This window comes from Ctenopharyngodon idella, chromosome 20 (assembly GCF_019924925.1).
Source record: "Ctenopharyngodon idella isolate HZGC_01 chromosome 20, HZGC01, whole genome shotgun sequence".
Classification (NCBI taxonomy): Eukaryota; Metazoa; Chordata; class Actinopteri; order Cypriniformes; family Xenocyprididae; genus Ctenopharyngodon; species Ctenopharyngodon idella.
Window position 1 is genome coordinate 5,994,397 of NC_067239.1, and position 14,852 is coordinate 6,009,248.

General features: G+C 38.6%; 1 protein-coding gene across 1 annotated transcript in view; it reads right to left on the minus strand.

Moving 5' to 3' along the window:
• Positions 1-555: 555 nt before the first annotated feature.
• The window catches only part of LOC127502757 (leucine-rich repeat-containing protein 52-like), a 52,552-nt gene continuing 38,255 nt past the window's right edge, over positions 556-14,852 (minus strand). Inside the window, exon 2 of the mRNA XM_051876065.1 lies at positions 556-10,665. Coding sequence (XP_051732025.1) covers positions 10,310-10,665 — 356 coding nt within the window. The 3' untranslated portion in view covers positions 556-10,309. The remainder of the gene's footprint in view (positions 10,666-14,852) is intronic.

The window sequence follows — 14,852 nt, forward strand, 5'->3', positions numbered from 1 at the left end:
TGTCAAATGTTGATGCTTTGGGTTGTTTAGTCGACTAATCACACATTTAAATTAATTTAATTACTTAAATATGCTGGGGGCAGAATATATGCCTCATAAAGCATATCGCAAAGCACTGGCAAAAGTAATGATTATGAATGTATAACATTTTAATTGTTTATTAATAAACTGGTGCTTTCTGAGTCAGTGTCGGCTGCAAAGATGAAGTTGACGATGCCGACTCGTCATCTCTGCAGTAACGCTCAGAAATGCACCTTTCATATGAATTACATAATCAGAGAGTACTTGTTTTCAATTCAACTTGGTTTGTTTAAAAATAGACGTTTCAAGCTTTCTATATATCTCATGTCTGTGAGGCAAGTAGCCTATACGCTGATTGTCGGTTCATTTATGTGAAGAGCTGCTGTTCAGGGAGACCGGGATGGCAGAAAACGCATCCTGTTTGTTTTCTTTATTTTGCAATAGCACAACATTTTGTTGTTATTGTGAGTGTACACAAATAAAAGTAGACCCTTTACAATTCGGAATGATGTATTACTCTTATCTGTATGACAAAAAATGAAACAATGCAAGTGATCGCGCCGGCGCCTCCATGTCATGCAGTAAATCACGCTATACTTTAACTGCCCTCCACACTCTGCATGAACACTTGGATGTATAATAGCGCACATTTAACTAGGTTAATATTAGAGCGAGCAGCCATGTAAAGTTGCTACAGCTTACGTTTCAAATAATAAGCCATATTTGAGGTCGACGGATAATGTGAACGTTTGGATTTTCTGCCTGACATACTGTAATTACCACAAGGACCCGCTGTTAACGATGTGTCCCCTCACGGACTGCGTGATTACGCCACTTCCTGTGGAGTTTTTTTCTGCGACTAACCGGCTAATAAAATCTTGGTCGACTAAGCCTCTTCTAGTCGACTAACGTTCAGTCGCCTATTAGGGGGCAGCCCAAGTGTAAATTGATCCTTTTGTTATTCAAACAGAGATCTTTATCAAGTTAATCTGATTGCAAAAAATAAATGATATAATATAATAATTTCCTTGTAAAGATATTTCTTCCCTAGTGTAGCTAACTATTTTTTTTTAAAAAAGGGGAGTGTGACTGTACTTTAGCTATTCGCTGCAGTTTTAAAGTATTTTCTGAAACACTGATTCTGAATGTGCAACAACAGCACAAAGACACAAAGAGGGAGAGAAAACTAAAATAACTAATAAATAAAAGTTTTCAATCTGTCAGAGATGATAAAGGGCTGATCCGGCCCTGTAGTGTGTGTTTCCTTCCTGCTCTAAGCTGATGTCACACTGCAGTCGAGCCTCCGCTGTGTTACAGGATGCCAAGAGCTCAAGAGGGGTTATCAGAGTGGAGGACCTCTCACACACACTGAACAAGTGTTTGGCAAGGAAAGGGGATCTGACTCCACTACATTTCCCAGTGATCTGTCACACACCCCATAAAAATGATCAGTGGCCATATGTGTGGGACTAATGTGGGAGCTATCATTTCAGGCTGGAAGAAATGTTCCCCAAATGATGTCATGACATTTGATGATGCGCTATATACAAGGTCACCTTAACATTATGGAAACATATTGTGCTGATAGCAGCTGTCATGCTTTTCTCTGGTCTCAATGGGTGAAGAAAAGATGTGATCATCCTGAGAAAAACAAACTTTCTCTTCAGAAGTATAAATCCTAAACTTTCTACACTCAACTGGAAGTGGGCAAATCCACATTACGCTTGAAGTGGATGAAAGCATTGTGAGTTAAGGCGGGGGAAAGTCTCTAAGCTTTGGTCCCCAGAGTAAAACTGTCATCCGCTCTGATTTAGTCCTCCTCTTCCTTAAGACAGGAAGATGGCTTACAGCAGCCTTTATGGCATCACCCTCACTAAACCAGCACTGCAGAGATACAAACGAGGAGGGCAGAGTCAGAGCAGCCTACTGCAGAAGAGAAAAGAGACAAGACAAGACGAGAAGACGCTAGATGAGACGAAACAAAATGAGAAGAGATGAGGCTAAAAGAGGTGGGAGATGAGAAAAAGAAGGCAAAGAAACAAAACTGAGAGTAAACAAGACAAAAGACAAGAAGAGATTAAATGAGATGAGATGAGAAACAAGAAAAGGCTAGACATGGTGGGAGTTGAGAAAGAGAAGGTGAAGAGACAAGAGACAAAAGACAAATGACGAGAAGAGACAAAAGACTAGAAGAGGTGGGAGATAAGAAAGAAAAGACGAGAAGACAAGACTAAGTGAGACGACAAGACAAATGGAGAGAAGAGAACAAAAGAGAAGATGAGACCAGGAGAGAATAAATTAAAAATAAGACAAGAAGAGTCAAGATGGGGAGAAGAGGTAAAGACAAGAGGTGAGACAAAACAAATGATGAAAAGAGACAAAATGAGAAGAAGAACAGAGACAAGATAAGACAGAGGAAGAGAGAAGATGAGAGGAGAGGACAAAGATGTGACGAAACAAGACAAGTGATGAGAAGAGAAATGGAGATGGGACGATAAAGGAGGCAAGACTAGATAAGGAAGAGAGGAGACATGACAAAGAGGAGAAGATAATACTGGAGACAAAATGAGTTGAGACAAGACACAATGACAAAAAGGAGAGAGAAGGTGTAACGAAACAAGGAAGAGATGGGACAATGAGTTGAGATGAGACACAATGACAAAAAGAAGAGAGAAGGTGTAACGAAACAAAGGAGACGAGACAAGACAAATGAGACAAAGAAGAGAAGAAAAGAGACAAAAAAGGAAGATAAGCGATGAGACAAAGAGGAAAAGAAAGAACAGGAGAAAAGATGAGATAAGACAAGACACAACGACAAAGAGGTGAAACAAGAGGGGAGAGTGTAAGTGACTCTCAGTTGGGTAAATTCTGCAGAGCTTCATGCATGATGGACAGAGCGTGACGGACACACCTCCACAGACAGCAAATCGATCCAGCAAATCTAAAGTCTCACAGAGAACAACTTCAGTCCAGCAGTACAGCAAGACCTGCAGCACTGCCTCTGGTCCCAAAGCTCCCATCCAAACCAAAAGTTACTTTGCACTTAAAGCTGAGCCAACTCTCTGCACACAAATCTTATTTGAAACTCTACTGCACCTTCACCCACAGTTTCATAATGGTTATTGGCACATCAAGAATGTAGTAGAAAAACTTTGAGGCAGTCTCAAAACCTAGCCAGCTGCCTGACTAGAATGCATCTACAGTGTCTAAAAATGTGTCAGATTTGTACCTTAGCTCATCCCTTTAAGGGTACAGCCCCAGTGACATCCTATACTTGTACCTTATCTACCCCTAAAAGGTGCATATTAGTATTAGTAATTTGTACCCTTTAAGGTCTACTACTATGAACTTTCAGGGGTAAATAATGTACAAAGTTGTCCCTTTGAGGATACTGCACAAGTGACAAGCTCCATAAAGGTACTTTTCTACTTTTGTTTCTGAGAGTGTATGATCCCTAAATTATCTAGGAAGCTCTGAGTGTTCCATCCAACATTGGTCATGGGATTTTTCTACTTTGAATATCAGCCTTCCAACCATGAGTGTTCTGCCCGGAAGATGATGCATAATGCAACAAAATCACAACACTAGCATTTGTTAGAAAGTGCATTGACTTTATGCACCAAGTGGGAAATTTGGAAATTCAGACATCATGAACAGTTAGTTCAGGATGTTGAATCAGGTTCATCTAGGACCCAAGGCAATTCCACTGGCTAAAATAACTTTTAATGGGCACCCAATTCAGAACCTGATTAGCAATCCTACAAAGTTCCTTGGTTTATCTTGTATGAAATACTGTTACATACACTCTCAGAAATTTTTTTACCTTTTGGGGTACAACAGTTAGTTGCTGGGGCAGTAATCTCAAAGCAGAGGTGGACAACTCAGGCCCATTTTTTTTGCAGAGCTTTTCTCCAAACCTAATCAAACACACCTGAACAAGCCAATCAAGGTCTTCAGGATTACTAGAAAGCATCAGGCAGATGAGTTGGAGCTAAACTCTACAGGAAAGTAGATCTTGACGGCCAGAGTTGCCCAGCCCTGCCTTAGGCTGGCCACACACTAGATGAATTTCAAATCTTAACCGATTTCAAAACTGTGGGAGACCACAGACATAAGGGGAGTTTCAACTGATTTTTAGCATTATAATCCTCTGAATGCACACACTAGAACATTTGTCTAGACCGCGAGACCATACACCTGTTGATTGTAGTAACATTTTCACAGTGAGACGAGATCAAACATGACTTGAGAAGAAAAGCAAATGGAGGACGATCAACGTCGTCAGCTGGTTCTCTTGGCGTGAGCTTTGTTCTACAGGAAGAAAAACAAAGGAGAAAAAAAGAATATGGATGATCTTCTTTCTCAATACTCCACTTTCAAAGCATGTTTGTGGCTGCCAAGATTCAGCTATAGGCCCTGTCCCAAATGGCACACTTCATGTGCACTTTTGGTCTACAAGACCATAGGGTGTACCATTCATTATTTAGGTTTCATAAGGGTTTTTGCGAGCACCCCCTTTAGGGCTGCTAAGCGCCCTCGATGCACACTTTTCCTGAGCCCGCACAGGTGCAAACCTCACAGCAGACTTCTTCCCAACAGTCAAAGTGGCATTACATCACGAAAGTGCGGACTCCTAGGAAGACCGTCATCGCGGGTATCACATCAGTGGCAGCCCGATCAAGAGTCGTAAATATCAAACATGCTTGGGATCTGCTTTGGGATCGTGTGGGCTCAGACGTGATCAGGAACAGTACAATAATTGTAATGACACTACACAATTGAATATTTTCCAACCTTAAAGGGACAACTTTGTACCTCAGTTATACGTAAAGGGTTCATAGTAGTACCTTAAAAGTACATATTACTACAACAAGGTACTAATTCACACCTTTTAAGGATATATTAGGTACAACATTTTTTTGCAGATTTGTTATGAAATTGTATAGAACCCCTCAAAGTACTAGCTTAGCTAGGGTGACCATATGTGCCATTTTCCCAGGACGCGTCCTGTCCAGGATTTCTAAGTTGCATAAAATGTCCCAGTTTTGGTTTTGTTTTCATATTTGCAGAAGGTAATGACTGATAAATAATTTGACCAATAGCGTGCATTATACATAATCGACCAATCGTGGCTTGCGAGAAAGCTGGATCTACAGAGAACGGTCAAAGCATTGCAAATACGACAACATTTTAATGCATTGCATGAAGACTGTCAATAAGAACAGTAGCTTGCACAGACCTCCGTGTAGAAATTGCGTTCCGGGGGCACATCGATATGACCACTTTCACGATTAAAGAGGCAAGGGCTCAAGCCATTTTAGGCAATTTAGAAATCCTGGACAGGACGCGTCCTAAGAAAATGGCACATATGGTCACCCTAGCTTAGCATACTGCTAGCTTAGTTTAATTTATACTGTACACACATACCCAACTCCTTGGGGACTTAGACGTACAATGATACCTTTTAACTTTCCTAAAAGCATTAGCTTCAGCCAAATGTTAGCAAAAACAATAGAAGCTAATGCTAAAAATGATAACGGCTAATGGCCATTGTGAGGTTTTGGCTGCATCTGTTTGAAAATGTTTGCTGCATTCTGCATATACTTCAGCCTCTATTATTCATACTCTGTTTTACTGCTAGCAGCTGAGGTTATGTTTGTTCATTCACAAAGATATAGCAGTAGTTGAACTCTGTGCTGCTAGTTCATTAGTGTTCTGTTGAATGTATGTGTGTGTGTGAGTATCTCCACAGATCTTCCTGACACAGGCCACCCCTGCTGCATTGCTGATGGTTCTTGCGGTTTTGGAGCCGAACAGACTGCAGTGTTGTGCCAATGTTAGTGCCTGGAAACTCAGATAAAGTCCTGCTCTTACATTGAACTTTACTATCGAATAGCACTAGGGCTTGTCCCCTTTATCACCTGCTATATTACACATTAATATTCATAGAGGAATAAAATACCAAAACAACCCCTCCCCATCGCTCTTCTTCTAAAGGCCGATGACATAGTCACGCATGATCACTCTCAGAGTTCACAGCAGGTGAAAATGGCACACACACTGCAGCATGTTGCTATAAAGTTTACCACCTCTACTGTCCATCCTTATATTGCCATAATGCTGACATCAGCATGATACATTTGACCTCTACTGTATGTTCCTGTCATAACATTTTTAGCAGTATTTTTATTTTTTTGTTTTGAGGAAGTCTCTCCAGGTATTTCCTGGATCAACTGTACACACATAATCTTGTTCCCCTAAAGGCATGGCATTATTAGTCTGTCTCAGAATGGGGATAACACTTTGGAAATAATGCTGACATGATGACATCCCACTGTAATCTGAAACAACCCACCAACTAATGAGTGAGAGGACAGAACGACAGAGAGTGAGTGAACGAGGGGCTGAGAAGGTGGTGAGATGGATGGACTGACACACACACACACACACACACACACACACGCATTCAGTCCAGGGTCGTGACCTAAAGTTGATACTTCCTCGCAGAAAAGACCAGCTTGTTGGGCTTTAGATGTACAGACTTCTTAACTTTAATCCAATTTTCAACAGGGTTTAGAGAGTATGTGCACACAGACACAGTGTGTAACTTCTGCACCATTAGCCACAGAGTATTAGATGTGAGAAGTGGAGTGGAATTGCATTATTTTGGCTTTAGTGAAGAGTGGGTTTTGTGAAAGCCGGAATGCTTTGAAAAGATACCACTACCTAATGAGGGTAACACATAATGGGCTAATTTTAGTATTTTTAAAAAAATATTTATGAGAGATATTTTAAAAATTTAAATATTTTAAAAAACCTCTAATATAGTGAATAAAAATATAAAATATATTATTAATATTACATATTAATTATGATCATATTTTAAATATGAATTTATTGATTTATTTATTAATTTGTTTATTTGTTTGTTGTTGTCCTATTTCTCTCATTCCTCTGTACTCACATTAATAGTCTTAATACTTGCACCAAACCAAATTGCAATCTTTTTGTTTCAGTGGCCCATCAAAGCAATGGCTTGAGTTTCGGGCGGAACTATCTGTTTGACTGACCAATGGCAATGGCAGAAGTGAAAGTGAAATTCATGACGTGTTGCCAAGTATGGTAACCCATACTCGGAATTTGTGCTCTGCATTTAACCCATCCAAGTGCACACACAGCAGTGAGTAGTGAACACACACAGCGGGCAGTGAATACACACACCCGAAGCAGCGGGCAGCCATTATGCTCCAGCGCCTGGGAAGCAATTGGGAGTTCGGTGCATTGCTCAAGAGCACCTCAGCTGTGGAATTGAAGGTGGATAAGAGAATCGAACCAGCGACCTTCGGGTTACAAGCCAGACTCTCTGAACATTAGGTTGCAACTGCCCCTAGATGGGTACAGAGCACCTAAGGGGACATGGTAATGGAAAAAAATGTGATTAAAAAAAATTGTGTCACTAATTGTGTGGAAATTACTCACTGCGGCTTAAAGGAAAAGGGAGAACAAGAAGTTGGCAAAATATTAGCTATAGAAGCTATAGATTTATAAAAGCAGCAGCTGAGATATTTTTTAGAGTGGCCCAGGCCACGAACATCATCCCCTTAAGCTCTATAACCCGTTATAGACGGATTTAGCAACCCTCAATCACACAAAACCAGCTTTCCTTCTCCACTAAATACCAGAGAAAATAGGATGTAACTGCTCATCACACTCTTTCTGAGGCTGAATCTAAGGATGAAATATGTTAAAAGAGTTGCACTTTTTGTATGCGGTAATTCAGGGTTAAAACTGCTTCTTATTCACTAACCACCTACAATCCAGTTTCACCAGGTGCTAACAGTGTTGGTATAGTGCTCCACCATGAATATTTACAAATAACTTTGTTCTATTGCAGAAAACAATTTTGTTTAAACAAGATGTTTCTGTTTCTAGTGATCATGGCGAGCAGCAATTCAAGATGGTCAAATAATGGAAAATAGCTATAGATCCAGATGTGCTGAGCAGCTGAGAGCACTGTCAGCATTTTAAAGAGCTGATTCAGGTGTCTGGATTGTTGTAGTGATGCTCTACTGTAAAGTGTGCCAGATTGTAGTAGTCTGCTAAATCCTCCACAGCCTAGAGCTGGCCTGCAAGATCAGGGAATTGTGCTGAATTCAGAACTAATTTTTGGATGTTTGTGCCATTATCTTTCTTTATGGAATATCGTGTTAACTAAAACGCAGACTAAAACGACACTCTCAGTGGGCGCAATTCCCTCCTGAGTGCTGATGGTGCAATGTGAGGAGGGAGGGGTCACTTTAGCTCTGCCCTTGAGTGGCATGTGGTAGCCACGGGAGAAATCACATTTGATTAAAAAAATTAAAGCCTTGCCAAAATTACAGAATGCTGACATACTTTATTCTTCACCACCTTTAGCGGTTTTGCTGCGACAAGCCACACACACACACACACACACACACACACACACACACACACACACACACACACACACACACGTTTCCCTCTATTGCTCTCAGTATCACCTGGAGGTGTTATTGCTGGACTGGTTACATCTTGTGTGTAAGGCTTTTCGGTGCAGTGCATACAGGCTTACTGAGATCAATAATGTCCCGTCCAATACAGGGCTCAACAATAAGGATGGTCCTGTGGCCCGGGGCAAGTGAGAGAGTTTCAGGACTGTTTAGGTGCACTACTGGGCCAGTGCTGACTTGTCATAATGTCTTGAATTCATTAATCATGTACTTGTGTTTTTATGCCTTGCAAAATTGAACATTTCTTTTTGTGTGATATATTGAACATTGTTCAAATGATGCTGATTTAAATGTCATCAAAGTAACATTATCAAGCCAGCTAACAATGTAAGATTTTATGTTTTTCAAGACTCTTATGCTAATCAATGCTGCATTTATTTGATCAAACGACAGTAAAACAGTAATACCGTGAAATATTATTACATGAATTATTACAATTTAAAATAACTGTTTTATACTGTATTTTATAATTTTAAATCTGTAAGATTAGGGTCCTTATGCTCACCAAGGCTGCATTTATTTGATCAAAAAATACAGTAATATTGTAAAATATTGTTACAATTTTAAATAAATATTTTATATTTGAATACACTTAAAAATGTAATTTATTTCTGTGACCAAAGCTGAATTTTCAGCATCATTACTCTAGTCTTCAGTGTCACATGATCCTTCAGAAATCATTCAAATATGCTGATTTGATGCTCAAGAAACATTTCTTATTATTATCAGTGATCAAAACAGTTGTACTGCTTAAATATTTTTGTGGAAACTACAAGAAACTACTTGTTTGAAGAATAGAAAGTTCAAAAGAACAGCATTTATCTGAAATAAAAATATGTAACATTATTAATATGTAACATAATTGTAACATTATAAATGACTTTACTGTCACTTTGGATCGATTAAATGCATCTTTGCTGATAAAATTATTAATTTCTTAAAAACAATCTTACCGACTCCAAACTTTTGAATAGTAGTGTATTTTTTTAAATTAATTAATTTGTTTATTGATGATAAAATCAGCTATTATATTTGTCGAGGGGCAAGTGAAGATTACAAGCCTGACCGGGCGAGCAGAAACAAATCCTTATTGTCAAGCCCTGCAATATAATGTTCTCAATCCATCATCTGAGCAGTCAGTCAGTCTGTGACCCCTTAAAAAAGCATTTTCAGCCTTCCATGGAGTTGTGCAGACAGTTTAGAAGAGTCTTCCGTCTTCCATTCCTTCATTTCACACTGCATGAGTCTGAAGAGACTGCCTTGAATATCCTCCATTTATATTCCTTTCTTTGACTGAGCAAAAAATAAAAGCTGAGATAGGATACTGGATTCGTCTTCAAGCCTCTCTAACTATCTATCTTTTTCCTTTTTTCCTTCCTTCTTGCTGTCTCTCTCGTTAGTGTGAAACACAGTGTTGTCACCCTGCCCCAACTACATTACTAACACTGGGGAGAGCGTTGTGTGTGTGAGAGCATTACTTCTATGCATTTAACCAAGACCAACCCCAGATCTGTCAAAAACACAGTTCACTGTGACCCTCTCAACTGTCTCTCTGTCTGTCTGAGTCCACCTAGAAGAATAGAAATAAATCTAATCTGTCTGTCCTGCCCTTCTCTTCTCTTAAACTAAAACTAATGTTGACACATTCTAAAAAGTGCACTTAAAATCTCTTTATAGAAAAGAAAACTCCTTTGCGAATCTGTCCGCAGCTCGCTGTCTGTTCATCAAAGATTTCCCAGCGTCCCTCTGTCCTCTGGTCACACCTGCATGCCTGGTTTGCTCAAGTCCCCATTGCCATGGTTACCCCCTCCTCCTCCTCCTCCTCCTCCTCCACCTCCACATCCTGCCCCTCGGCTGACTGTCTCCTCCTCATCCTCACTGTCGAGCTCCTCGCTCTTTCTCTTGCTGTACCGCTCGTACAGAACCATGAGCACGCCCATCACCCACGCCGAGACCGTCCCAGCGCTGAAGATGACGAAGCCGATGGCGATGAAGAACAGGTAGTCCCAGTAACCCAAGCCCTGGTGGCATTCTGATCGCAGCTGCATGCCCACCTCAGCCAGACGCTGACCCAGCATGTCCGGGGGCCCCTGGCACACCGTCTGCCCCTCATCTAGACAGGAAGTGAGAGGAGTGGATAGGTGAGGATGATGGCAAGAATAAAACAACAACAATATGGGCCATTCTACAGAATTGGTGCATACTGCTGTTCCGCCACAACCATAAAATACATTGAAAAATCATTTAAGTATTCAAATCTTAGATGTTTACTAAGATCCTTCTATTATCTATTGAATCCCACAATAATATTTAAAATATCAGTAAGCTTAATATATAGAAAATCATCATTTATTGGGTACTTTCAACTGGGAAGTGGCTGTCCCAAACCCTAACCCTTAAATTTCAACTTGTGAAAATGGTATTGAAATCATTTTTGATAATTTGATCATTTAAAATTATATTGAAAAATGTGTCCCACATTTACAGACAGTGTATGTTTTATTCCATTAGCTGAGACTGATTATAACTGCACGCTTACATTTTTGATCGGGAAATATTCCTGTGTTCCTCTCACATGGTGAGTAGAGAGGTACCATCATTTTGAGGTAAATGTGTTCAAAGCCTGAAAATGTGTGTGTAACTTTAAGGAACGTCACTACCAAACACCTTTTTTTCTGCAATTAATAAAACTTTTTGGGGTTTTTATGTGTGTACAACTGCTCAGAACTGTGCTAGCTAACCATGTGCTGATTAGCATCTTTGAGCTAGGCTCAAAAGTATCTAAAATTGTCACTACCAAAACTGTCACGACCGAAACATGTGGTGAAGTTTTGCTTGTGACATCGTTTTGGTAGTGACAAAAGGAAATTTATTTGGGGGAAATAAACACAATTTTAGTACAGTCATGCAAATCATTAGTTTTTGTATGTTTTAGTAGTGTTTTAGCATGCGAGTTCTGTAATGTGATGTGATCACTACCAACACATTACTGTCACTACCGAAAATGTGCAGTCATGACCGAGACGTGATGTTTTGTCAAATATAAAGTATATTGAATTATCAACTAAGATGTTATTATAGTGTTTGGTTCAATGTAAATTCAAACTAATGAATCCTTAACTTTGAAATTAGTATGATAAACTTTATGCCTTTTACAAAGAAAGATTGAATTCAAAATACAACAAATCTCATAAATTGCACTTGAAATATTGTTAAAATTGTAATTGTTATTGATTTATCTGTGAAAACCTTTTAATAAAATCGCAAAAAATATATTTAAAAGGTAGATGTAAACAAAATCTTAGTGGGCCAATATAAGCCTTCTTATTAAATTATTTATTATTGAGTTTCAGTAATGACAAATTTGAGGAGAGGAAAAATATTCCAAAAAGTTTTGAGAATACAATCCAAGGAAATAACTGCCCAATTACTAGAAGCGTACCTTGGATATTATACAATTTGCTTACATAGAAAATTTGTGAAAAAAAAAAAAAAACCTTTGAACCAATTCTGTAGAATGTCCAATATACTCTACCTTGGAATAAATTGATCAAAATTGTTCTTTTTAACTTTAAACTTTCTATTCATCAAAGAATCTTGAAAAAAAAAATCATCACGGTTCCACAAAAGGTTTTCAACAATGATAATAAGAAATGTTTCTTGAGCAGCAAATCAGCATATTAGAATGATTTCTGAAGGATCATGTGACACTGAAGACTGGAGTAATGATGCTGAAAATTCAGCTTTGATCACAGAAACAAATTTAAATTGAAAATATACAGTCCTTAAAAATATTATAAATATATTAATAATATTAAATATTTTAGAAAGTATCCTGCTAAATCTTGACCAGCAAGAGTCACTGTTTCTTGTCATTTATTCTGAAATAATTGTATCCTCTCTGTGTCTTTATCTTACACTTGCATATAATGTAAGCAATAACTGGCTCAACACACACACACACACACTGTCTTGAGCCCTCCAGCAGTGGCCCTGAGGAAGATACAGGTCAGTAACCATCATCCCCATCTTAAAGCCTGAGCCCAACAGAGCATCAGCCTGTCAGCTCAACATATCAGGCTGACAGAATGATCCACAAACACACTCACACTGAGACTGAGGCTGGCCACAAATGAACTTCTATGATCTTCAGCAGTTTCTCATTACACACAGTGGGTGACCAGATAACAGGGAACGTTCTCAGAACTTCCCTAATGTTCTGGCAAGGTTCTCTCAAAGTTATGAACAAACATTCTTCCAGTAATGTTAATATAATGTTCCCTTTAATCATGTATTTTCAGAACATTAGCACAAAACACTTATTTATACATTGTTCATGGGATGTTTTTTTTTTTTTTTTTTTTTTTTATGTTTCAGTTGCATGTTCATCTAAGTTTTTTCTTAAATGTTACTACTTGTTTCAGATTGTTCAAGTTTTCATAACTTAATGGGAATGTTAGCAAAATGTTCATAGAACATATTTTTGTTAGCTTGGTACTTCCTAAAACAAATGAGCAATCACAAAAAGGAAGATAAAGGAGTCTCTTTTCTTTGTGCCTTTCGCCTTTTTGACATGTTACTAAATATATTTGGTCCCCAAAGACAATAAAATGCCTGGTGGTTTGGCAGTGTGAGTTGTTAGGAGAAATGATGTCACTTCACCTTTAATCAAAAAGCACTAATTCCTCCATGACAAAGAGAAGAGAGTGTGAGAGAATAGGGCCGGCAATAAATCACATTTGGATTAGATTGTCCTGGAAAGAGTTCTGCATTCAGCAGAGATTTAATAAACACCTTGACCACAGCCAAATGTACTTCAAAACTCTGTGATCAGTCATTATGAGATGACAGCAAACTTCATTATGTTTCACTTAGTTGGAATTAAAGCCAAAAATGAATTGGCACACACGCAGAGCAAGAAACAGTCAAGCATGATGGCTATCTAAACTTTCAGTAAAATCGTTTCAGTAAAAGTTACTTAGTTATTTAGTAACTTAGGCATTTTTGATCTTGGATGATCTTTAATTAAACAAAGAAGTGTTTAGAATGCTTTAATTTAATTTAATAATTATTTTTTTAATTTACAGAAATGTTTACAGAAATTTACAGAAATGTACATAGATTACAATAAGTAACTAAAATAATTTAAAATAAGTTTAAGAAGTTTTTAGAGCTGAGTGTTCATTAGGGATCCTAATCTTTTTATCCTTTAAATTTACTTTTCCATTATTTTGTGATTTATTGGATAAGAATAAATGTGAAAAATTTCCTCGCAATTTCTACCTGAAAAAAATAAAATAATTAAAAGCTTGGAATAGCTATAATGTATGTTCTTTATAAAAATGCCCATGTCGTTTAAAGATGATTAATTAGCATGAGTTTTCCAGGTCTACAAATGACTATTAAAATAATGCTACCCTTTCGAAGTGGAACTCTACACATGAGTTGATGCTTTGGGAACGTGAGCCGGTGTCTGAACACGTGTGCTACAAGCCAGTCTTTGGCTACCACGGTCAGATGATGTCACAAGCATGCCGGCAGGGTATATAAGGGCGCCCAGAGAGAATGTCTCAGGTTACGACTGTAACCATGGTTCCCTGAGAAGGGTAACAAGACACTGCGTCACGTTCCCATACTTCCGGCATGTCTGAATGTCTTGTTTCAGACAGTTTAAGTTGATGACCCTCTCTCTAGGCACCCTTATATAGACCTTATGCACCAGAGAAACAAGCGCACCGCCATCTTTATAATATTGTCTTTGAACTTCTGTTTTTGTGGTAGCTCCTATATTTCTATGGCATTAATGTCAAAGAATAATTAGCTGGTGAAGTGGATTTACTTGTTGTAGAGTTAAAGTTATCATGAGCATTGTAATGTTTAAAACAGATGTCTTAACAAATGTCAGTAGACCGGGAAGATTTTAAAACGAGCAGTTCATCCATAAATACATAAGTGGAAATACAAACCGGAAGACAAAAAACTACGAGCGCAGCGCTGAAAAGGGGCGGGGCTACATAAGGACTATATCCTACCAGTGTGCCTGTGATATCACCTGACCGTAGTAGCCAATCAAAGACTGGCATGTAGCACATGTGCTTCGGACACCACTCACGAGAAGCGTTCACATAGTGTCAACTCATAACGCAGTGTCTCGTTCCCTTTCTTAGGGAACCATGGTTACAGTCGTAATCTGAGATGTACCTCATACCCTGGTTCTTCAAAAACAAAAACAGTTATTGAGGGAATAAATTCAAATCAGAACTATTTTAGCTCATTTTGATGATTGTTTTCTTAAATAAA